Source organism: Scyliorhinus canicula, chromosome 4 (assembly GCF_902713615.1).
Source record: "Scyliorhinus canicula chromosome 4, sScyCan1.1, whole genome shotgun sequence".
Lineage (NCBI taxonomy): Eukaryota > Metazoa > Chordata > Chondrichthyes > Carcharhiniformes > Scyliorhinidae > Scyliorhinus > Scyliorhinus canicula.
In genome coordinates this window covers 244,170,592-244,197,315 of record NC_052149.1, presented here as the reverse complement: position 1 = coordinate 244,197,315, position 26,724 = coordinate 244,170,592, and the positions used below count along the sequence as shown (strand labels likewise).

Sequence of the window (26,724 nt, the reverse complement as noted above, 5' to 3'; positions counted from 1 at the left end):
GGGTGGCAGGGCTAATGTGCCCGGGTGTCAGTTAGAGTGCAAGGGTACCACCCTGCCCAGAGCCTGAGCACCCAGGGCTCTCGAAGGCGCTTGGGAGACCCCATCCAGTTGCCATTGCACCTGGTCCATGTTTGTGGAAACCTGTGTTAAACGGTGCCTTAGTGAACTCTCCCAGGCAAGGCCGTTAGTTCCTGGGCCCCAGGAGAACACAACACAGTCATATTTAAATTAGCGTAATGACTCACTGAAATATGTTCCTCTGGATCTCGACCAGCAAGGAGAGATCGAAATCGTGACACCTCATGAGATTTTGATCAATCTCGTGAGGCGTTTTGAGCGTTGCATATCATGAGTTTCACCTGCGTCATTGTGTCACCAAGTCAGGTACAATGAGGTAATTAAATCGCACCCATAGTGTTTGGCTTTTGTTCAATACATTATGGAGGCAATTTTGAACCTACGCTGCCCGTGGATGGGATTTACAATGTAAGGATCCTCCTGTTAATCCCTATATGTCCCTTGTTTATTCCCTTTATTTTCTTTTGTTTTGGCTTTCATAATTTTTGTACCGGGACAAAAAATTAACAATGCCTTTAAGATGGACTTTTCCTTTAATTTTAAAAATGTTATGGGCCAAAGTCTAGAGAACCCCAAAGTGTATCATGGAGTTCACCTGACCCACAATGTTTAATAGATTGTGGTATGGGGAGCACACGGCCCACTCTACAGGTGTGGTACAGCAGAAATGGAAAAGTATTTTTTTAAAGCAAAACAATGTTTATTCTATGAACTCAAGTTAACCTTTTTAAAACATACAGTCAACATCTTAGCAACCATTAATTCAAATACAACTCCCAAAGACTACAACACTAAGTAACCCTTTAAGCTTTCCTTTTAACATCCATATGACTTAAAACACCTTTTACCAGAAGCACATCAGGTTAAAGTCACTACTGTTATTAGTTTTAAATCACCAGGCTCAATTTACAGTCTTTAGATTACAGAGAGAGATTCATACCCCTTCTGGCTGTGACTGCAGCTATCCAGCTCTGAAAACAAAACTAAAACACACCCTGCAGTAAAAAGTCTAAAACGAAAGTGAGAAGCTGATAGACAGCCCAGCTCCACCCACTCTCTGACATCACTGCAGTAATAAACACCCATTTCTTAAAGGTACTCTCACTACAGATATTTATATGCATACCCATTTATAAACACCCATTTCTTAAAGGTCCTCTCACATGACAAAAAAACAAACCTCCAGCAGGCTCTGCCATTGCTCTCATCTCAATGATGACACATCTTGATGGACTTGACTGTTGGCCATTGAACTATTTTTAAAAATCATTTATGAGATGTGGACATCGCTGGCTAGGCCAGCATTTATTGCCCATCCCTAGTTGCCCTTCATAAGGTGGTGGTGAGCTGCCTTCTTGAACTGCTGCTGTCTCTGAGGTGTAGGTATATCCACAGTGCTGTTAGGGAGGGAGTTCCAGGATGTTGCCCCAGTGACAGTGAAGGAACGGCGATATATTTCCCAGTCAGGATGGTGAGTGACTTGGAGGTGAACCTCCAGGTGGTGGGAGTCCCAGGTATCTGCTGCTCTTGTCCTTCTAGATGGCAGAGCTCGTGGGTTTGGAAGGTGCTGTCTAACAAATTGCAGGCCCATCAGCCTTGCATCAGTGGTAGGGAAATTATTGGAGAGGATTCTTCGAGCTAGGATTTACTCCCATTTGAAAGCAAGTGGATGTATTAGTAGAAAGCATGGTTTTGTGAAGGGGAGGTCGCGTCTCACTAAATTGATCGAGTTTTTGGAGGAAGTGATGAAGATGATTGATGAAGGCAGGGCAGTGGATGTTGTCTACATGGGCTTCAGTTAGGCCTGTAACCCCACCGAACCTTTTAGACATGAAGGGGCAATTTAGCATGGCTAATCCACCTAACCTGCACAGCTTTGGACTGTGGGAGGAAACCTGAGCACCCGGAGGAAACCCACGCACACACGGGGAGGATAAAAATTGGTGAGTCATGCTGCAGCCTTAGCCGCCCTTGGAATACAGTGTCCAATTCTTGTCGCCACACTACCAGAAGGATGTGGAGGCTTTGGAGAGGGGGTTGAAGAGATTTACCAGGATGTTGCCTGGTATGGAGGGCATTAGCTATGAGATAAACTTGGTTTGTTCTCATTAGAACGATGGAGGTTGAGGTGCGACCTGATAGAAGTCTACAAAATTATGAGGGGCATGGACAGAGTGGATAGTCAGATACTTTATCCCAGGTTGGAAAAGTCAATTACTAGGGGACATTGGCTTAAGGTGCGAGAGGCAAAGTTTCGAAGAGATGTGCGAAGGAAGTTTTTTTACACAGAGGGTAGTGGGTGCCTGGAACTCGCTGACAGAGGAGGTGGGGGAAGCAGGGACGATAATGACGTTTAAGGGGCATCTTGACAAATACATGAATAGGATGGGAATAGAGGGATATGGAACTCCGAAGTGCAGAAAATTTTAGTTTAGACAGGCAGTATGATCGGCGCAGGCTTGGAGGGCCGAAGGGCCTGTTCCTCTGCTGTACTGTTCTTGTTCTTTGAACCTTGGTGAGTTACTGCAGTGCATCTTGTTTACTTTGCTGGGCTCTCAGCTGATTGTTGCTGGACACTCTGGAATGTTCTGCCAAGGACAGGAAGGCTTCATTCGGTTTTTAGTTTTGGTTTGATCAAAAGGCTGGAGGGTCACAGCTTCGATCTCGCTATTGGTTCAAAGTGAAGACCTTTCCAACTCTCCAGTCAGATGGACCTGCAAGGAAGTTCAGTCCAGCAGCAGCTTCAGGCCGGGTCAGTTGTTTAACAAACCCTCCGTAAAATCTCATGAGAACAAATTAAGCAAAGTACAGCACAAGAACAGGCCCTTCTGCCCTCAAAGCTTGCGCCGACCATGCTGTCTGTCTCACCTAAAACACTCTACACTCCTGGGCCTGCCTTCACTGAACTCTGTTTTCCTCAGTAAAACTAAGGGACATTCCAGTGGAGTTAGAAACAAATAATAATTACACAAATTTCCTGTCCCTCGCTGGTGACCTCACAAAGTTCACACCCACAAGCAGTGTGGACCTCATTTAAATTGATTTCAATATATTTGGATATAATTATGAGGCCTCTGTCACATGACCATGCCAGGCCAAGCCATATGGGGGCACCAAGGTGTGGAGGGAGTTAGGGTTGGGGTAATTTATGTGTGGTGTTGGTGGGGGGTATTGAGGGGGAGGGTTGGGAGTACGCCAGCATGGTCGGGGGCAGGGAGGGTGGGTACCACCGATGATTTTCAGGAGGTGGGGGGGGGATGTGGCCCCGATATCTCCATGGTGGGGGCCATTAGGTTTCAGTGCTGATTGGGGCGGTCATTAAAGATGGCGCTTGGTCGCCTTGGAGACGGTTGTCTGCTCTATCAGGCCCCGTCCACCAATCAGATGCCACAAATCACTCATTAGTTTTAGAATGTCTGGAGAGAGATCTGTGCAACTGGAGACCCACGCCCCAGATCTCAGTCTGAGCAGGACACTTTGACAAATTCAGAACAAGATTCCATCTAATATCTTACTTTTATGTGAAAGAAGTTTTTAAAAAACGAGATATTAGTAGAGTCAGATGGAACAAATACATGAGCCAATTAGCAAGCTGATCACCATTCAGAGAGGGGGCTTTTGAGTTAACTTTTCCGAGGATATTACAGATTAGTGCAGTGAGAACCTTGCTTGAGGAAGCATTCTAATGTACTCAGGTTCATGCAGCATCTGCAACATCTTTTTAGCATCACTATTGGTTTAACGGTTTCTTGAAAAACTTCATATCCTTCAAGCATAACTTTTTAACAGCTCCCTGCTCAAACAACTGATAAATTAACCAGGACTAACCTGTATAAATGACCAATCAGAGCAGCAAGAGTCCGTCTATTGACTCTCGGGAGAACAGCAATGATTTCTTTGTACTGCTTCAGTCTCTGGGGTTTCTGCGGAATCTCTGAAAAAATGGATGGAAACAAGTCTCAGTATTTTGCCTCTCTTCTGGAGGAGTGTAACACTATTACCCCGGAGGTGTGTGTAAATCTATTTCCCCGGAGGAGTGTAAATCTATTTCCCCAGAGGAGTGTAACACTATTTCCCCGGAGGTGTGTGTAAAACTATTACCCCGGAGGAGTGTGTAAAACTATTTCCCCAGAGGAGTGTGTAAATCTATTTCCCCGGAGGAGTGTGTAAAACTATTTCCCCAGAGGAGTGTGTAAATCTATTTCCCCGGAGGAGTGTGTAAAACTATTTCCCTGTGTATGTTTGGTATTCATTGAGTGTGATTTACCGAAATGGGAACAAAGTCCCATAAGTGAGCGGTTTTGCCAAGTGTTTCCTGCTGTTCACAGTGCAGAGAAACACAAGGCAATGAAATGCGACTCACGGTATTTCAGGGGCCTCAGTGGGGAACACGCAGCCCCGTTTTGTACCCCGAGAAGCTCTACTTGTCAGAACTGCTCAATGTGACCCCCCCTTCCCCTTCCCGCCACACTGGGCCCGAACGCAACCTGGGAGGATCCTCACCCAACACCCACACAGGGCACCCCGGTATACCGTGCAGAAAATGACAGCCTTGCACCTCCTGGCAGTGTCCATGCAAGCTGGCAATGCCACCTTGGCTGGCACCCAGGTGGCACTGACTGGGTGCCAGGCTGGTGCTGCCAGAGTGCCAGGCTGGAAGTTCCAAGTTGTGAGGCAGTCAGTGCCCAAGTGGAATCAGCAGTGTCAGGGTACCACCTTGCACAAAGGGCATGCACCTGGGGCCTCTGATCCCGTAGGAAATCCCCACGGGTTCCGTTCCATCTGGTCCGCGTTTGTGGGGATCAATACTGAACAGCGCACGCCCGAGATCTCCGAGGCGAAGGGGATAAATCCCAACGTCTCGGGTACCTTGGGAATCTGCATATTAAAGTGAGACAACCTGTCTCGCTGCAATATGCAGATTCACAATAAGTGATCCCGCCCACAATGGGTGGGATTTACATCACAACATGTAGCAAGATTTTCGAGGCGCTGTGAGCCAGGTAGATCCAGGGAGCGAGGTCTGCGTGCAGCGAGCTGCTTTTTGGGCGCAGTGTGGCTGTAAAATCAAGCCCTATATCTATTGGAGATACTTTCTGACTATATTATGGATATGGTATGTTTTTTTAAAAGTATGATATTTCCTCAGTATTAAATTTGATGGATATAAAATTAAAGAAGATGTAAGAATTGCTGATAAAGGTGACACATTGTTGAAACTTTCTTTCAGGGGCAGATGCAAGAATGTCAAATTTCAAAGGGAGCAAATAAGGGTTTCTTATTGGTTGGCAAATCAACTCTGATTGGTTGAGGTCTTGCCATGAAGAATGTTGGGAACGATAATTCCACAGACTATTGTTTAATTTGTTTAAAAATGCAAGACTTGGGCATGTTCTCTTTGTCCGCAGAGAATAGGTCACTGTGCTTCAATATATCAAGTTTGGAGCAAGTGTAAGTGAGTCACATTGCCACACTGATAGGTAACATGAAGTTGGTTGTCAGTATAATTCTCAGCTGATTCAGGATTATTCAATAAGTGCTATCCAGTAATAGGAATAGAGAAAATAGTAGTAGGAGTAGGCTGTTCAACCTTTGAAGCCTGCTCTGCCATTTATTATGATTATAGCTGGTCATCCAACTCAGTAACCTGTTCCCTCTTTCACCCCATATCCTTTGATGCCCTTCGCCCTGAGTGCTATAGCTAACTTCTTCTTGAAAACACCACAATGTTTTGGCCTCAGCTGCTTCCTGTGGTAACAAATTCCACAGGCCAACCACTCTCTGAGTGAAGAAATTTCTCCTTATCTCTGTCCAAATGGTCTACTCCGTATCCTCAGACTGTGACCCCTGGTTCTGGACACACCCACCATCGGGAACATCCTTCCTGCATCTACCCTGTCTGGTCCTGTTCGATTTTTATACGTTTTGTTGAGATAATAATAATAATCTTTATTGTCACAAGTAGGCTTACATTAACACTGCAATGACGTTACTGTGAAAATCCCCTAGTCGCCACATTCCGGCGCCTGTTCGGGTACACAGAGGGAGAATTCAGAATGTCCAATACACCTAACTTCTTTCAAACTTGTGGGAGGAAACCGGAGCGCCCGGAGGAAACCCACGCAAACACGGGGAGAACGTGCAGACTCCTCACAGACAGTGACCCAAGCCAGGAATCGAACCTGGGACCCCGCAGCTGTGAAATAACAGTGCTACCCACTGTGCTACCGTGCTGGCCCCCTCATTCTTCCAAACTCCAGCAAATACAATCCTAACCAATTTAACCTCTCCTCATACGTCAGCCCTGCCATGTCAGGAATCAGCCTGGTAAACCTTCGCCGCTCACTCAAAGAGTTAGAACATCCATCCTCAGATAAAGAACACAAAACTGCTCATCGTATTCCAACTGTGGTCACAGAATCACAGAAAAATACAGTGCAAAGAGGCCCTTTAGCCCATTGAGTTTGCACCGACACATGAATATACCTGACCTGTGCACCTAATTCCATTTGCCAGCACTTGACCCATAGCGTTGAATGTTATGACGTGCCAAGTGCTCATCCAGGTACTTTTTAAAGGATCAGAGGCAACCCGCCTCTACCCCCTCCCAGACAGTGCGTTCCAGACCGTCACACCCTCGGGGTAAAATAAATTTTCCTCAAATCCCTCCTAAGCCGCCTGCCCCTCACCTTGAACTTCTGTCGCCTCGTAACTGACCCTTCAAAGAACAAAGAACAATATTGCACAGGAACAGGTCCTTCGGCCCTCCAAGCCTGCGCCGACCATGGTACCTGCCTAAACTAAAACCGTCTGTACTTACAAAGTCCATCCCACCCTTTTCATATATTTGTCTATATGTCCCTTAAATGCAGCTATCGTACCTGCTTCCACCACCTCCCCAGGCAGCGCGTTCCATATATTTACACCCTCTGTGTAAAAAACTTGCCGCACCCATCTGTTCTAAACTTTTCCCCATGCATTTTAAACCTATGTCTCCAGTACTTGCCTCTCCTACCCTCGGAAAGAGCATCTGTCTATCCACTCTAATGTATATTGTGAAAAGTTGTGGTCCCAGCACAGACCCCTGAGGCACACCACTCGTCACTGACTGCCATCCTGAAAAAGATAGCATCCTTTATCCCCACTATCTGCCTTCTGCCAGTCAGCTAATCCTCCATCCATGCCAGGGTCGTACCCTGAACAGCATGGGCCCTTAACTTATTTAACAATCTCCTATGCGGCGCCTTGTCAAAGGCCTTCTGGAAATCTAAATAAATCACATCCACAGGTTCTCCTTTGTCCAACCTCCTTGTTACCTCCTCAAAGAACTCTAACAGATTTGTCAGACAAGACTCCCTTTGACAAAGCCGTGCTGACTCAGTCCTATTTTATCATGCACTTCCAAGTACTTTGTGATCTCATCTTTATTAACAGACTCTAAAATCTTACCAACGATCGAAGTCAGGCTATAATTTCCCATCTTCTACCTCCCTCCCTTCTTAAACAGTGGTGTTCCATTAGCCACTTTCCAGTCCTCTGGGACCCTTCCTGCCTCCATTGATTCCTGAAAGATCATCACCAATGCCTCCGCAATTTCCTCAGCTATCTCTTTTAGGACCCTGGGGTCTAGTCCATCCGGTCCAGGTGACCTTCAGACCTTTCAGTTTCACCAGAACCTTCTCCTTAGTGATGGTCACTGCACTCACCTCTGGCCCCTGGTTCTCCTGGAGCTCTGGCATCCCACTGGTGTCTTCCACCGTGAAGACTGATACAAAGTAATTATTCAGTTCCTCTGCCATTTCTTTGTTTCCTATTATTACTTCTCCAGCCTCATTTTCTTGTGGTCCAATGTCTATTTTTATCTCTCTCTTACCTTTTATAAATTGAAAAAAATTCTTCCTATCTTCTTTTATATCACTAGCTGGTTTACATTCATATTTCATCTTCTCCACATAGATGCTTATTTTGTTGTCCTCTGCTTGCTTTTAAAGGTTCCCAATCCTCGGCTTCCCACTAATTCACGCCAATTTGTATGCTGTTTCTTTTGTGTAGTACCCTCAGAAGAACATAAGAATGAGGAGCAGGAGTAGGCCATCCGGCCCCTCGAGCCTGCTCCACCATTCAATGAGATCATGGCTGATCTTTTGTGGACTCAGCTCCACTTTCCGGCCTGAAAACCATAACCCTTAATCCCTTTATTCTTCAAAAAACTATCTATCTTTATCTTAAAAACATTTAATGAAGGAGCCTCAACTGCTTCACTGGGCAAGGAATTCCATAGATTCACAACCCTTTGGGTGAAGAAGTTCCTCCTAAATTCAGTCCTAAATCTACTTCCCCTTATTTTGAATCTATGCCCCCTTATTCTGCTTTCACCCGCCAGTGGAAACAACCTGCCCGCATCTATCTTATCTATTCCCTTCATAATTTGATATGTTTCTATAAGATCCCCCCTCATTCTTCTAAATTCCAATGAGTACAGTCCCAGTCTTCTCAACCTCTCCTCATAATCCAAACCCTTCAGCTCTGAGAGTGAATCTCCTCTGCACACCCTCGAGCACCAGTACTACTTTTCTCAGGTAAGGAGACCAAAACTGAACACAATACTCCAGGTGTGGCCTCACTAACACCTTATACAATTGCAGCATAATCTTCCTAGTCTTAAACTCCATCCCTCTAGCAATGAAAGACAAAATTCCATTTGCCTTCTTAATCACCTGTTGCACCTGTAAACCAACCTTTTGCGACTCATGGACTAGCACACCCAGGTCTCTCTGCACAGCGGCATGTTTTAATATTTTATCATTTAAATAATAATCCCTTTTGCTATTATTCTGAAAAAAATGGATAACTTCACATTTCTCAACATTGTATTCCATCGGCCAGATCCTAGCCCATTCACTTAACCTATCCAAATCCCTCTGCAGACTTCCAGTATCCTCTGCACTTTTGGCTTTACCACTCATCTTAGTGTCGTCTGCAAACTTGGACACATTGCCCTTGGTCCCCAACTCCAAATCATCAATGTAAATTGTGAACAATTGTGGGCCCAACACGGATCCCTGAGGGACACCACTAGCTACTGATTGCCAACCAGAGAAACACCCATTAATCCCCACTCTTTGCTTTCTATTAATTAACCAATCCTCTATCCATGCTACTACTTTCCCCTTAATGCCATGCATCTTTATCTTATGCAGCAACCTTTTGTGTGGTACCTTGTCAAAGGCTTTCTGGAAATACAGATATACCACATCCATTGGCTCCCCGTTATCTACTGCACTGGTAATGTCCTCAAAACATTCCACTAAATTAGTTAGGCACGACCTGCCCTTTATGAACCCATGCTGCGTCTGTCCAATGGGAAAATTTTCATCCAGATGCCTCGCTATTTCTTCTTTGATGATAGATTCCAACATCTTCCCTACTACCGAAGTTAAGCTCACTGGCCTATAATTACCCGCTTTATGCCTACCTCCTTTTTTAAACAGTGGTGTCACGTTTGCTAATTTCCAATCCACCGGGACCACCCCAGAGTCTAGTGAATTTTGGTGAATTATCACTAGTGCATTTTCAATTTCCCTCGCCATCTCTTTTAGCACTCTGGGATGCATTCCATCAGGGTCAGGAGACTTGTCTAACTTTAGCCCCATTAGCTTGCCCATCACTACCTCCTAATAATCATCTCAAGGTCCTCACCTGTCATAGACTCATTTCTATCAGTCGCTGGCATGTTATTTGTGTCTTCCACTGTGAAGACCGACCCAAAAAACCTGTTCAGTTCCTCAGCCATTTCCTCATCTCCCATTATTAAATTTCCCTTCTCATCCTCTAAAGGACCAATATTTACCTTAGCCACTCCTTTTTGTAAAAGAAACTTTTACTCTCTGTTTTAATATTCTGAGCAAGTTTACTCTCATAATCTATTTTACTCTTCTTTTAGCTTTTTTAGTAGCTTTCTGTTGCCCCCTAATGATTTCCCAGTCCTCTAGTCTCCCACTAACCTTTGCCACTTTGCATGCTTTTTCCTTCAATTTGATACTCTCCCTTATTTCCTCAGATATCCACGGTCGATTTTCCCTCTTTCTACCTTCCTTCCTTTTTGTTGGTGTAAACCTTTGCTGGGCACTGTGAAAAATAGCTTGGAAGGTTCTTCACTGTTCCTCAACTGTTTCACCATAAAATCTTTGCTCCCAGTCTACCTTAGATAGCTCTTCTCTCATCCCCTTGTAATCTCCTTTGTTTAAGCACAAAACACTAGTGTTTGATTTTACCTTCTCACTCTCCATCTGTATTTTAAATTCCACCATATTGTGATCGCTCCTTCCGAGAGGATCCCTAACTATGAGATAATTAATCAATCCTATCTCATTACACAGGACCAGATCTAGGACCGCTTGTTCCCTCGTAGGTTCCATTACATACTGTTCTAGGAAACTATCGCGGATACATTCTATAAACTCCTCCTCAAGGATGCCTTGACCGACCTGGTTAAACCAATCGACATGTAGATTAAAATCCCCCATGATAACTGCTGTACCATTTATACATGCATCAGTTATTTCTTTGTTTATTGCCTGCCCTACCATAACGTTACTATTTGGTGGCCTATAGACTACTCCTATCAGTGACTTTTTCACCTTACTATTCCTGATTTCCACCCAAATGGATTCAACCTTATCCTCCACAGCGCCGATGTCATCCCTTACTATTGCCCGGATGTCATCCTTAAATAACAGAGCAACACCACCTCCCTTACCATCCACTCTGTCCTTCCGAATAGTTTGATATCCTTGGATATTTAACTCCAAGTCGTGACCATCCTTTAGCCATGTTTCAGTAATGGCCACTAAATCATAGTCATTCACGATGATTTGCTCCATCAACTCATTTACCTTATTCGGAATACGACGAGCATTCAGGTAAAGTACAGTAATAGAACATAGAACAGTACAGCACAGAACAGGCCCTTCGACCCTCGATGTTGTGCCGAGCCATGATCACCCTACTCAAACCCACGTAACCACCCTATACCCGTAACCCAATAACCCCCCCTTAACCTTACTTTTTAGAACACTACGGCCAATTTAGCATGGCCAATCCACCTAACCCGCACATCTTTGGACTGTGGGAGGAAACCGGAGCACCCGGAGGAAACCCACGCACACACGGGGAGGACGTGCAGACTCCGCACAGACAGTGACCCCAGCCCGGAATTGAACCTGGGACCCTGGATCTGTGAAGCATTTATGCTAACCACCATGCTACCGTGCTGCCCACTAATGTTGGCTTTTATACCTCTGTTTTGAATCTTAACACCTCGATCAGTAATCTGTCCTAAGTTATATTTCCTCTTAACTTTTCTCCTAATTTTCCTTGTCGGTGAACCCATATGTAACAACCTGCCGCGTCGCTTACCGTTTATGTTTTTACTTCCCGTTTTACTCCTTTTAGTATTACTGGGCCTATTCACTGAGCTTCCCTCAGTCTGAATCATTAATAGATATTGTGAATAGCTGTGGTTCTAGCACCGATCTCTGCGGTGTCCCACTCCTCACTACCAATTTGAACAAAAAAACGTTAATCCCTTCTCTTTGTGCCTTGTAGCCATGCTGGCCACGCAAAATGGACACTGAGCCAAACTAAAATGGAAGACTGCTGGGAAACAGACAGTTTAGCCAGAACAGCAGTCTGCAAAGAGCAGTTTGCATTCTGCAGCAGCAGAAACCAGTTTGGGCTCAGGTGAAAAGACCTTAGCTAGGTGCAAATGGCAAAACGCTTTGCATGCTAATGAGGCCATCAGACTTGAACACCCACACAATAGATACATTTGGTTCTGAATGGACACATTCCAATCAAGACCCAGACATCGAGGCACCAGAAACCTCCCTGACAAAAGGACATAAGAAACGCCCCCTCCATCACGGAGACCCCCTCGCATTGGGGAATTAATCCAGTATCGATAAGAAATTGATCCAATAGGTAGAGCCCGCCCGAGAAGAGGGAAGGACAACGGAACCCCTATAAAAGATAGGGACCTCGTGTTGTCCGGTCTGTTAAACCCGTGCTCCGGCTCCGACTGACACCTGGCATCCTGACTCCAGCCGTTGAGCACCAGCCGCCGAAACCGTAAGTTCAACGCTCGCTACGCGATCCAAGCCCACTAGACTCCCAAGTACCAGAACGCTTGCTGAAGGCTGCAGACAAAACCAGGACGAAGGCCTCGTTCTCTGACCTTGCCTGTTCCTGTTAGATAAGTATTCTGTTTGCTTATGTTTAGTTGTAGCTTAGTCTCTTAGTGTGTGCATGAGTATTTATTATTAACTGTATAATAAATATTGATCGTTTGAACTTTACTAATCGGTGTATCGTCTTTATTACTTTGAACTTGACCTTGGAATACTTGTGACGTTGCCTATACGGCAACTGGCGACTCCAGAGCTAAATAATTACATAGAACAGAGCCTAGCAGTGTTAAGCACACGTCGAACTCGGAGGCGTGTTAATACACTCCAATAAACGCGTTTTACGCCCATAGTAAAACGTGCAACATTTAGTGGCGACATCCGCCGGGACCCTGTTGTAAGTGGAAACACCACAGTGTCCAGGACCCTGAAATTTGAATTAGAACTCCAAATTGCAGAGAAAGAAAGAGATCACAAGTATTCAAGGTGTTCAAAATAATAAGCGTAATTCGGAAGTGTGTTTAGTGCATGCGTACTAACAGGGCTGTAAGGTAAAACTGAAAGCTTTTTGTTGCGACAAACTTTCGGTAGTTTTGTGATCGGAAAATAGCGTAAGCCGTACCCTTTTCTCGAAACACCACCCCAGCAACCCCCTGTTCCAAATTATAAAAAGAGAGTCAGAGGAAATGGCCATGCAGGCAATGGAACGTCTGATGGATCCAGCAAAGTTTGTGGTCGCAGCGACCAGCAGCAGTAGCAGGGTAGGCCAGTGTCCCACGTGGGAGCTGGAACTCCGCAAATATCTGCAGGGAAAGGGATGGCCCCTTTGGAAAGAGTTTTGTGCAAATGAGGAGACAGGTCCCGGAAGTATAGGTCATACTTGGTGGGAGAACCTCTCTCAGATACACAAAAAGAGTTTAGGTAAAGCACGCAAGCCGATGGCGATTGTGTCCTGCTTGGCACAGTTGCGAGGCGCAGAGGAGGTCATCAGGACGCTCCGGGCAGATTTAGAGGAAAGGAACCGAATGAGTAAGGTCGATGTCAGGGACATCGAGAAAGAAAACCTGGATCTTAAAGGGAAGTTGGCAGAGAAGGATAGAGAGGTGGATGATGCCAAGAGGGCTCACCAGTCTTGTCTAGCTCATCTGAGCAGTTCCCAGACCCAGTATGAGAAAGCCTATCAGGACGTGCAACGTGCCGTTCTGATAAGACAGGAATCGGAAAAGCAGGTGGAGGCATTGCAGAGGCAATGTTCCGATCTCAAAGCAGCTTTGAGAGCACTCCACGCTGCAACGACCGAACAAAGACAAAGCACAGTTGACCACGCGAAATGCAGGAAACAGATTGCGGAACTGCAATCTCTGCTTTCGGTGCAGAATGGCTTCCAAAGCACCTTTGGAGCTCAGTTAGATGGGGAAAATGCCCCAGATTGGCAGGAATTAAGCGAGACAGCGCAGCGTTATGTTCAGGGAACATGTGCGCCCGCAGCTCAGCAGAAACGACAGGCACCCCAACCCCCCACAGCTCAGATCATAACCGCACCCATGAATCCCGTAACCACACAGAGGAAAGCCGAATCAGAAGGCGCCCCAGACATAACTTACACCACCCCTTTAACAGTAACCCAGCTAAGGGACGCTTGTGAAAAGATCACTCCGTTCCTCCCCACCGCAGACCCCCACCAGTTCTTCGCTAAAGTGAAACAGCAGGCTACCATGTACGGCCTGGATGAGAGAGAGCAGGTTAAGCTCACCGTGCTGAGCTTAGACCAGAGTGTAGTGGCAGCCCTCCCCGACCCACAAAACGTGGCAGGAGGCAGCCTAGAGGAGATGCACACTGCCATTTTAGATGCCATCGGGTACAATAGAGGTGACCCCGTAGAAGGATTGAATAAGTGCAGGCAGAAGAGATCCGAACACCCCACAGCATTTGCAGGAAGGCTGTGGATTCATTTCAGCGCAGTTTTCGGACAGCTAGATAGAGCGCATTTAACCCGCGAAAACATGGTTAAGTGGACGCGCACAATTATCTCACACGCAACAGAAGCAGGACAGAGCGCTTGCAATAGTTACGACCCCTCAGAAGAGGCCCATAACGAAAAATGGGTCCTGAAAAGATTGTCCCGCGCTTGGGAGCAATCGCTTCAGGCAAAAGGAAAGGTTAGATCCCCAGAAGAGGCTCAGGCTGCTGCAGATATCCAAGCAGTCAGAGAGCACCAGAAGCCCGCATGGGTAAATGAAGGCAAGAGCAGCCCACAACAGAAAGGACAGGAGTGCTATAACTGTGGACAGTTAGGGCATTGGGCAAAAGAGTGCCAAGCACCCCAGCGATCTCAGAGAGGCCAGCAGACAGGCACTCTGAACCGCAACAAGGCAAAACCAATCCACAATGTAACAGTACAGTCAGGACCCACCAATGTGGACGAGACGAACTGACGGTGTTCGGGCTCCCCCACTTGGGTCTGTGACACACTATGGGACTCATCAGGGAGGCCCGTAGTCACGGCAAAAGTCAAAGGGAAGCCCATAGAGTTACTGTGGGACACAGGAGGATCCCGCACCACCATTAACTCCACAACCACGGCACACGCAGACACGTGGCCGACCACCTCCACCATCACACTTAGCGGGTTCACCGGACACTCGCAGCAGGGACATATCACAGCACCCGTAGCGATCCAGCTAGGGAACATTAGCACAAGGCACCCCGTAGTTTTAGTAAATCTTCCCCGGACAGCAGAGCACATCCTGGGGATAGATTTTATGAACGCTCATAGCTTGTCGTTCGACCCAGTGAACCAGTGTGTCTGGCGAATGGCGAGATCAGACAGAGCCCCAGCCACCCTCACAGTAGGAGACTACGCTAATCAGATTAGCGCAGTGGGAGAGTACTCATTCGACCTGACTACACTCCACACCGACCGACAAATTAAGGCCCTACTAAACAAACACAGGACAGCATTTGCAAGTCACCGTCATGACTGTGGCAGAATGACTGGACAAGTTCATGTTACCGGACAGGACCCCCGACCGCAAAAGCAATATAGATTTCCCCTCGAGGCAGAGGTGGAAATAGAAAAAGTTATAGGCAGCTTGTTGGACCAAGGTGTACTGAGAACGGTAGCCTCCACCAACAATGCCCCTATTTGGCCAGTGAGGAAGCCCGATGGATCATGGCGTCTGACCATCGATTATCGGGAACTCAATAAAGTAACCCCCGCAGTAGCCCCAACGGTAGCTACTAGTCCCGAGACCATGCTCAAGCAGGGTCTCAATGCCAAGTACTTCACGGTATTGGACATCAGTAATGGATTCTGGTCAATACCATTGGCAAAAGCGTGCCAATACAAATTCGCATTCACTTTTAAAACTCAGCAGTACACGTGGACATGCCTCCCACAAGGATTCCACAATTCACCCTCCATTTTCCACCGACAGCTGGCAAGTGGATTAGAAAAATTTTCCCGACCCGAATGTCTGGTACAGTATGTAGACGACCTACTACTGCAGACAGACACAAAGGCAGAGCACATTTCGCTTCTGGCCGAACTCCTGGAACTCTTAACTGAAATTGGCTGTAAAGTTAACCCGAAAAAGGCCCAAATATTGGAAAGTAAAGTGATGTATTTGGGATCAGTCATCACGCATGGCAAACGCGAGATCGAATTCAAAAGAATTGATTCGATTGTCAAATTGCCCCTTCCCCAAAATGTATCAGCCCTCCGGTCGTTTTTAGGACTGGTTGGCTATTGTCGGAACCACATAGACGGATTCGCGACAAAAGCCGCCCCACTTTCAGACCTCCTTACGAAAGGAGCCCCCTGGGAATGGCTTCCGCAGCATACAGGCGCTGTGGAAGAGTTGAAACGAGCCCTTAGTGCAGCACCCGCGCTGCTAGTCCCCGACCAACTTTCACCGTACGCAATAGAGGTAGCGAGCACCGATCTGACCCTCTCGGCCGTGTTGCTTCAGGAACGGCACGAGCAGCTAAGACCAGTGGCTTATGCCTCCCGACTGTTAGACCCAGTAGAACAAGGATTTTCGGCCTGTGAGAGGCACCTCCTTGCTGTCTTCTGGGCAGTGCAGTATTTCTCATACATCACCGGACTAAACCCCATCACCATTCTAACCGAACATACACCCACACAGCTACTACTAGACGGTCGACTGAAGGACGGTTCAGTTAGCCAGATTAGGGCAGCTAGGTGGACCCTACTTTTACAAGGACGGGACATTACTGTAAAACGGACACGCACACACACATACTTAGCAGACAACCTCCAATACCCCGGACAGCCCCACGACTGTGAAATTGTAGCTCCCCTGCATAACACAGGACCCTTTTTAGCAAAAACACCCCCCAGGAAGATAGGGAACCCAAAACAAAGCCCCCAGCCCACAGACACGTGTGGACCCTTGAGGATTTATGTAGACGGTTCCTCCACAGTTTTAAATGGTGAGCGTATCACAGGATGCGGCATCTATGTAGAGGACGGCAGGGGCGCGCTCTCGAAGAGATAGCTCTTAAGTTACCAGGTCACTTAGGCGCGCAGGCAGCAGAGCTAGCAGCCATAGCGTACATAGTGGACCACCCCGATTCTTTCCCCAGCCCAGCAGACATATATTCAGACAGCTTATATGTCTGCAATAGCCTGACAGATTTTCTGCCCCTGTGGAGGACACGAGGTTTTGTCTCCGCAGACGGAAAACCCCTTCCATCAGCCCCCTTACTCCAGCATATCCTAGAGAAAGCGAAGGACAGGACCTTCGGCATAATAAAAGTAAGAAGCCACCATAGGTCATCACCCCCTGGGAATGTAAAAGCCGACGTGTTGGCTAAGGCAGGTTCCAGGAGAGGACACTTATGGACCCCCCCAGCTAGCGCACCAGCTAGCGCCCCTGTGAGCGCAGTCCAAGTCTCACAGACTGATATTAAAGATCTCGTGGCAGCACAAAAACAGGACGGAGACCTCAGGGAGGTTTTCAAGGGAAACTTTGTGCCTGCTTACGAGCACTTTAAACACGCACTGACCACACATGAGGGTGTGATCATTAAGGACCAACTTTATGTGGTCCCACAGCAGGACAGGAATCAGATGATTGCCTTGTTCCATGACGGACACGGGCATCAGGGAATTGATGCAACAACGAGGCACCTCAGGCAACTCTGTTGGTGGCCTAATCTCAGGAATGATGTAACGCACTACATAGAGAATTGCCTGATTTGTGCTCAGAATAACCCGGAGCGGTATTCTAAGAAAGCACAACTTCGGCATACTCGCCCAGTTAACGGCCCTTGGACAAACCTCCAGATCGACTTTATAGGTCCATTGCCCCCTTGTCGGAATGGCTATAAATACGTTCTGGTGGTGATAGATACCTTTACCAAATGGGTGGAGGCATTTCCCTCACGAACAAACACAGCTAAGACAGCTGCAAAGATCCTGACCCACCACATCTTCACGAGATGGGGTTTACCCCGAAGTATCGATTCGGACCAGGGATCTCACTTTACAGGACGGGTCATGAGGAACGTCCTGACAATATTCGGAATCAAACAGAACTTCCACATTGCGTATCATCCACAGTCCAGCGGGATTGTGGAGCGCATGAATCGGACCCTAAAAACTACCCTTAGGAAAATGGTTCAAGAGAACAATTCCACATGGGATTCAGTGCTCCCATTTGCACTTATGTTCATAAGGAGCACTGTCTCCACATCGACAGGATACACACCACACACACTCATGACCGGACGCCCTATGAAAGGTACAGAATTCCTTTTAGGACTGGACATGACAAGCCCCGAAGTGACGGCCCTCACACATGAAAAGGCAGTTAAAGATCTAGTTGAGACTGTGAGGTCTGCACAGCTCGCAGCCGCAGTCCAGCTAGGGAAACGCCGACAGCAACGGACTGCCTGTTTCAATAAGACCGTACACACCACAGAATTCCAGGTTGGGCAACAGGTAATGTTATCTGTTTATAACCCCAGCAGTTTTTTGGCTCCAAAATATTCCGGTCCCTACTCAATTTCGGACAAAATTAGCCCCTCCGTTTACAGGATAAAGTATCCTAATGGGAAGACCGCGTGGTTCCATATAAACCAGTTAAAGGCATATGGAACACAGGCCAACCATGCTCACCATGTCCTGCTGGATGCAGCAGAACACTTCACCCCGCCCACCAGAAACACTTTTCCACCATCCCCCTCACAGACCAGTTCATCAACGGACTCGCCCACGACTCCGCCCACTGACCACAACAGACCACGCCCCGACACGCCCACAAGCTGCCACAGCAGAGACAGCAGGACAGACACTGCCTCTGAAGACAGCGACACCACACAGCCATACAGCCCACACTGCACCAACTACGACCCCGACTCCAGTGACCCCATGGAAGTCACCTACCTCAAATATCCAGAACCACCACCCGACCCCGACTACCCCGACAACACACTCGACGCTACACAATGGCACAGGGACAATTCCTACAGACTTGTCCGCAATGACGAGAGTGACCCCCGGTCACACAACTCCAAAATAGCATGCCTGATCCACACAAGGGTGTGGGATCCGGGAGAGCAGGACGACACGGTGTCTGACTCCCGACACGGCAACCCCTTTGTGACCCTGTTCACAGAGGCAGAATCAAAGTGAGGTGTCCAGATGATGTAAGATAGGAATCGTTTGAGGGAAACGATGTCCTTTCTGATGGAACCTGCACGTATGTTTGTCTTCGTTTTATGTTTGTTTGTTTTCAGGTTTGTACATTGTTCAGCTGGAGGATGGACATCTTCTTTTCAGCTGAAAAGATTGTGACCACCTCACATACACGTTAGCTTGTCCGCAGATACTTTGAGAACTTCGGTTTGATTGGAGATCTTTTCCAAAGTTGTAACACTTGTGACAGCCTGGTGAGCAGCTCACCGTATCGTCTAAAATATCTGAAGACCAGCTCATGTCCTCAGTTGGAGCATCTTGGCTCCCTTGTTTTTAGGTGCCCCTCTATTCGGCGAAATAGAGGCTGCAAGTCATGGTAAACACATTCGTACCCGTTTTTTCCAGGTTACTCAGGCAGTGGACAAACGGCACTGAGGACCCGCCCTGTCTGAGAACCAACCCTTGGTCAGCCAAGCTCGGGTATGGCACAGCACGCCCTACCCGGGGATCCCATCCAACTCATACCCGTAGCGGCCCATACGCAACTCATTCGGATGTTTATTTCAAAGTTTGTTTTCATTTTAAGTTAGGTAGCCCTTCGGCCGCCGTCCCACATGCTATTTACATCCGGGAACATTCGGATGGTAAATCAGCAAAGCCTGCGAGACGGCTCGCAGAAGGAAGGATTGTTAGGTGTATGCTGGTCTTTAAATTCGCTTTTTGAAAAAAAAAATGAGGGGAGTCACAGGGCGTGACTTAGCCAGTCATTTTAAAGGGTCAATTGGGATTTGAAAGACAGATGCACTAACAAGTAAAGGTCTTAAACTGTGTATTGACAGATACTGTGCTTGATCCCAAAGGTTTCAAAGGACGAGACAGAGGTCGAAGCCAGGATTGTCAATACCGGAGGAAGAAGGAAGAGAAAGAAGAAGAACAGCAAAATGATGGAAGCCCACTTATTACTGTTTAATGTCATATGTATATGTGTGGAAACAAGACACGTTTCCCCCACAACCCCCACCGTAAATGTTAGTACAACAAACCCCCAGTGCTCAGCTCTGATCAGCGAGGTTCAGACCTGGTGTACTAAATTCATGACGTGGTACTCCATGTCCTACATAATCGAATCACTGTTGGTGATCGCGATCCTCATCATCCTAGTGCAGACCCTCAGGTTGAGGAAATGGAAGAGGAGAGCCTCTCGTTCCAGCACCTCACCCATCTATAGAGTGCAATCCCCCATCTTCGGATTCCACCAAACCCCTCAACCCCTCACTGATTACAACACTCTGTAAATAAAATTCAGCCATGTATTATATTGTTCCATACTCGACTGCCGAGTTGGGAAGTGTGATGTTGTGGTGTGAATGGTTAAGATTTTAGAGTGATTAAATGTTTAAGTTAAGGTTAAGGTTAATAGTGATAGGTAGAGGTTCCCAATTGTAGTAATGCATGTCCCTTTGACATAGGGCCAAGTAGAAATGTTAGTTAAAATTTTTTTTTCTCTTCTTCCCATAGTTTAGAACAGAGTAGAACAGGAACTGGCAAGAGGTCAGAACACAAGGAGGCAAAGTACATAGGCGATCCTTCACAATAGTATGATTGTGAGGATCACAAGGAGGGAATGTAGCCATGCTGGCCACGCAAAATGGACACTGAGCCAAACTAAAATGGAAGACTGCTGGGAAACAGACAGTTTAGCCAGAACAGCAGTCTGCAAAGAGCAGTTTGCATTCTGCAGCAGCAGAAACCAGTTTGGGCTCAGGTGAAAAGACCTTAGCTAGGTGCAAATGGCAAAACGCTTTGCATGCTAATGAGGCCATCAGACTTGAACACCCACACAATAGATACATTTGGTTCTGAATGGACACATTCCAATCAAGACCCAGACATCGAGGCACCAGAAACCTCCCTGACAAAAGGACATAAGAAACGCCCCCTCCATCACGGAGACCCCCTCGCATTGGGGAATTAATCCAGTATCGATAAGAAATTGATCCAATAGGTAGAGCCCGCCCGAGAAGAGGGAAGGACAACGGAACCCCTATAAAAGATAGGGACCTCGTGTTGTCCGGTCTGTTAAACCCGTGCTCCGGCTCCGACTGACACCTGGCATCCTGACTCCAGCCGTTGAGCACCAGCCGCCGAAACCGTAAGTTCAACGCTCGCTACGCGATCCAAGCCCACTAGACTCCCAAGTACCAGAACGCTTGCTGAAGGCTGCAGACAAAACCAGGACGAAGGCCTCGTTCTCTGACCTTGCCTGTTCCTGTTAGATAAGTATTCTGTTTGCTTATGTTTAGTTGTAGCTTAGTCTCTTAGTGTGTGCATGAGTATTTATTATTAACTGTATAATAAATATTGATCGTTTGAACTTTACTAATCGGTGTATCGTCTTTATTACTTTGAACTTGACCTTGGAATACTTGTGACGTTGCCTATACGGCAACTGGCGACTCCAGAGCTAAATAATTACATAGAACAGAGCCTAGCAGTGTTAAGCACACGTCGAACTCGGAGGCGTGTTAATACACTCCAATAAACGCGTTTTACGCCCATAGTAAAACGTGCAACAGCCTTCAATCCCATCAATTTCCCCAACACCATTTATCAACTAATATTGATCTCCTTCAGTTCCTCCCTCTCACTAAACCCTGCATTCACCAACATTTCTGATGGGGGTGGGGGGGGGGGGGGATGCAGTGCAGGCCAGGCCAATCATTAGCAGTGCAGCTGTATAACTAGAGTATATGTAGCAGTGTATAACTAGCAGTGCAGCTGTATAAGTAGAGTTGGCCAGTGTGGTACTGGCTAGAGAGAGAACCAGTAATGAACTACTGACCCTGTGTGTACATTTTCTTGTCAATAAAGTTACTTTCAATTTGACTCTACAAACTTGTGTTGGATTTTTCATGGTCCTCGCAAACCAAATCAAATCAAATTGGTTTATTAATAATGAGAGAAGGAATATACTTAGTGACTAAACTGAAACACATTCTCTGGTAACTGCACCAAGTGACTACTCGCCTGCAGTTTCTTTCCATTGCAAGTGAAGTTCCATCATAAAAACTGGGTCATCAATTTCTCTAAAAAACCTCTTGAGAACGTCAGTGACATCCTCAATGAAGTGCTCCCCTGCCCGGAGCTTCACATTCCTGGCGTCTTTCCGAAACTCATCCATCAGGAGTTTGATGCGTGATTTGGCTCCATTTTTCCGGTAAATCCCCTCGTGCCGCAAACCTGTGTGAAACAGCTGGGTTACACGGTGATCCATTGGTCAGTGACAATCAATAATTCGTAGTATTCCACCCTACAGTTTACTAGAGAACTACATTCACTTCTGGTCACCACAATTGAGGAAGATCCCCGAGAGGGTGCAGAGGAGATTCACCAGAATGGTTCCAAGGATAGTCAAGAAGGCATACGGCATGCTTGCCTTCATTGGGATAAGAATTGGCAAGTCATGTTGCAGCTGTATAGAACCTTAGTTAGGCCACACTTGGAGTATAGTGTTCAATTCTGGTCGCCACACTACCAGAAGGATGTGGAGGATTTAGAGAGAGTACAGAAGAGATTTACCAGGGTGTTGCCTGGTATGGAGGGCATTAGCTATGAGGAGCGGTTGAATAAACTCGGTTTGTTCTCACTGGAATGACGGAGGTTGAGGGGCGACCTGATAGAGGTCTACAAAATTATGAGGGGCATAGACAGAGTGGATAGTCAGAGGCTTTTCCCCAGGGTAGAGGGGTCAATTACTAGGGGGCATAGGTTTAAGGTGCGAGGGGCAAGGTTTAGAGGAGATGTATAGAACATAGAACATAGAACAGTACAGCACAGAACAGGCCCTTCAGCCCTCGATGTTGTGCCGAGCCATGATCACCCTACTCAAACCCACATATCCACCCTATCCCTATAACCCAACAACCCCCCCCCCCCCCCCCCCCCCCCCCCCCCCCCCCCCCGCCCTTAACCTTACATTTTAGGACACTACGGGCAATTTAGCATGTACGAGGTAAGTTTTTTACACAGAGGGTAGTGGGTGCCTGGAACTCGCTGGCGGAGGAGGTGGTGGAAGCAGGGATGATAGTGACATTTAAAGAGCGCGGAGAGACGGGGGCGAGGCACTGCACATGTCGTGTCTCCCACCCGCCCTCCTCATCTAACCAAAGAAAAAGACTGGTGATAAAGAGCAGCGCCCTTCAGATTTTCGGCGGAATCAGTGGCCAGGGTCTGTCGGGATGGTAAGTTTACCGCTTTAAAAACTTTAAAAGCTATAAAAACTTACCTTGAAGAGTGACATCACAGCAAAGCAGTGACCTGATTGGCTGGTAAGGAAAGTGCTCCAATTCGCAGCAGCTGGGAGAAATTTTACTCTTCATGTGTTGGTGAGTATTGTGATTGGTAAGTAAAATCTTTATTCCTTTCACTTATTAATTATTTGATATTATATTTGTAATCAGTTAAAGTAAAGTGTAAAAATGGCAGGAGATCCCAGACCTGTGTTATGCTCCTCGTGCTCAATGTGGGAATTCAGGGACGCGGCCGATGCCCCTGACTCCTTCAGTGCAGGAAGTGTGTCCAGCTGCAGCTCCTGTTAGACCGGAGTTAGGAGATAAGTTAAAAAGTAGGACCTCAAATGGTAGTAATCTCAGGATTGCTACCAGTGCCACGAGACATTCAGAGTAGAAATTCAAGAATAGTCAGAATGAATACGTGGTTTGTGAGATGGTGCAGGAAGGAGGGGTTCAGATCTTTGGGACATTGGAACTGGTTCTGGGGGCGGTGGGACCATTACAAACCAGATGGTCTACACCTGGGCAGGACAGGAATCAATGTCCCAGGGGGTGCTTTTGCTAACACTGTTGGGGAGGTTTTAAACTAATGTGGCAGGGGGATGGGAACCAGATTAGGAAGTTAGAGGTCAGTAAAAAGGCAGCAACTAAAGCCAGTAAGGTGCTAGATAATAAACTCAATGTGACTAAGGGGAAGAGTAGACAGAGAAGAGATGATGAACGCAAAGGGACAGGTGGTCTGAGGTGCATTTGTTTTAATGCGAGAAGTGTAGCAGGTAAGGCAGATGAATTTACGGCTTAGATTAGTACCTGGGAATATGATGTTATTGGTATTACTTAGACTTGGTTGAGGGAAGGGCAGGACTGGCAACTGAATATCCCAGGTTATAGATGCTTCACGAGGTATAGAGAGGGAGGTAAAAGGGGTGGAGGAGTTGCATTACTCAGAGATGATATCACAGCTGTGATTAAGGAGGGCACGATGGAGGATTCGAGCACTGAGGCAATATGGGTAGAGCTAAGAAATAAGAAGGGTGCAGTAACATTGTTGGGACTTTACTATAGGCCTCCCAGTAGAGGTACAAATATGTAAACAGATTATAGAAAAATGTAGGAGCAATAGGGTGGTTGTGATGGGAGATTTTAACTTCCCCAACATTGAATGAAACTCATCTAGTGTTGGAGGCGTAGCTGGAGCAGAATTTGTAAGGAGCATCCAGGAGAGTTTTTTTTAGAGCAGTATGTAAATAGTCCAACTCAGGAAGGGGCCATACTGGACCTGGTATAGGGGAATGATCCCGGCCAGGTGGTTGAACTTTCAGTCGGTGATTACTTTGGGAATAGCGATCACAATTCCATAACTTTTAGAATACTCATGGACAAAGACAAGAGTGGTCCTAAAGGAAGAGTGCTAAATTGGGGAAAGGCCAAGTACAACAAAATGCGGCAGGAGCTAGGGAATGTGGATTGGGAGCAGCTGTTTAAGGGTAAATCCACATTTGAAATATGGGAGTCTTTTAAGGAGAGGTTGATTAGAGTGCAGGACAGACATGTTCCTGTGAAAATGAGGGATAGAAATGGCAAGATTAAGGAACCATGGATGATGGATGGAATTGTGAGACTAGCCGTTCATATCCCTGTCTAGATGCCTCTTAAATGATGCTATCGTGCCCAACTCTACCACCTCCGCTGGTAAAGTGTTCCAGGCACCCACCACCCTCTGCATAAAAAACTTTCCACGCACATCTACCTTAAACTTTCCCCCTCTCACCTTGAAATCGTGACCCCTTGTAACAGACAACCCTACTCTTGGAAAAAGCTTGTCGCTATCCACCCTGTCCATACGTCTCATAATTTTGTAGACCTCAATCAGGTCCCCCCTCAACCTCCGTCTTTCCAATGAAAATAATCCTAATCTACTCAACCTTTCTTCATAGCTAGCACCCTCCATACCAGGCAACATCCTGGTGAACCTCCTCTGCACCCTCTCCAAAGCTTCCACATCCTTCTGGTAATGTGGCGACCAGAACTGCATGCAGTATTCCAAATGTGGCCTAACCAAAGTCCTATACAACTGTAACATGACCTGCCGACTCTTGTACTCAATACCCCATCCGATGAAGGCAAGCATGCTGTGTGCCTTCTTGACCACTCTATCGACCTGCGTTGCCACCTTCAGGGTACAATGGACCTGAACTCCCAGATCTCTCTGTACATCAATTTTCCCCAGGACCCTTCCATTGACCATATAGTCCGCTCTTGAATTTGATCTTCCAAAATGCATCACCTCGCATTTGCCTGGATTGAACTCCATCTGCCATTTCTCTGCCCAACTCTCCAATCTATCTATATTTTGTTGTATTCTCTGACAGTCCTCCTCGCTATCTGCAACTCCACCAATCTTAGTATCATCTGCAAACTTGCTAATCAGACCACCTATAGCTTCCTCCAGGTCATTTATGTAGATCACAAACAACAGTGGTCCGAGCATGGATCCCTGTGGAACACCACTAGTCACCCTTCTCCATTTTGAGACACTCCCTTCCACCACTACTCTCTGTCTCCTGTTGCCCAGCCAGTTCTTTATCCATCTAGCTAGTACACCCTGAACCCCATACAACTTCACTTTTTCCATCAACCTGCCATGGGAAACCTTATCAAACGGTCGAGATGACGGTCCTCGCGAGATTCCTGTTTGTGTTTCAGTGTCTCTCCATCTTTATTCTGTGGTCCTTTTTAAACGGGTCAACAAAGTGATCTCTGGCTTTTTCTGGGCGGGCAAGACCCCGCGAGTAAGGAAGGTGGTGCTTGAGCGGAGCCGGGGAGAGGGCGGGCTGGCACTGCCAAACTTCAGTAACTGCTATTGGGCAGCGAATATAGCCATGATCAGGAAGTGGGTGGTGGGGGGAGGGAGGCATGGAAATGTATGGAGGCGGCTTCATGTAAATGCACCAACTTAGGGGCATTGATAATGGCGCCTCTGCCATTCCCGCTGGCACGGTACTCCCAGCCCCGTGGTGGTGGCGGCCCTGAGAGTCTGGGGGCAATGGAGGAGACATGTGGGAGCAGAGGGAGCATCGATCTGCTCCCCAATCTGTAATAATCACCGGTTTGCCCCGGGAAGTATGGATGGGGGGTTTCGGAGATGGCAGAGAGTAAGGATTGAGAGGATGGGAGATATGTTTATAGAGGGGAGCTTTCTGAGTTTGAGGGAGCTGAAGGAGAAATTTGGATTGGCGAGGGGGGAACCAATTCAGGTACCTGCAGGTGCAGGACTTCCTACGTAGACAGGTTTCAATCTTCCCGCTCCTACCACCAAGGGGGATACAGGACAGGGTAGTTTCCACAGGGTGGGTGGGAGAAGGGAGGATCTCTGACATTTACAAGGAACTTATGGGGTCAGAGGAGACGCAGACCGAGGAGCTGAAACGCAAGTGGGAAGAGGAGTTGGGTGAAGAGATAGAGGATTGTCTCTGGACGGACGCGTTGAGTAGAGTCAACACGT

The 26,724-nt window shown here is 47.0% G+C and overlaps 1 protein-coding gene across 3 annotated transcripts in view; it reads right to left on the bottom strand.

Moving 5' to 3' along the window:
* The window catches only part of arap3 (ArfGAP with RhoGAP domain, ankyrin repeat and PH domain 3), a 386,207-nt gene that overhangs the window by 110,599 nt on the left and 248,884 nt on the right, over nt 1–26,724 (bottom strand). For all 3 annotated transcript variants that reach the window (XM_038796362.1, XM_038796359.1, XM_038796360.1), the window contains 2 exons: nt 21,955–22,167; nt 3,907–4,012 (listed from right to left, as the gene is read on the bottom strand). In XM_038796362.1, the coding sequence (XP_038652290.1) occupies nt 3,907–4,012; nt 21,955–22,167 (319 nt within the window). The remainder of the gene's footprint in view (nt 1–3,906; nt 4,013–21,954; nt 22,168–26,724) is intronic.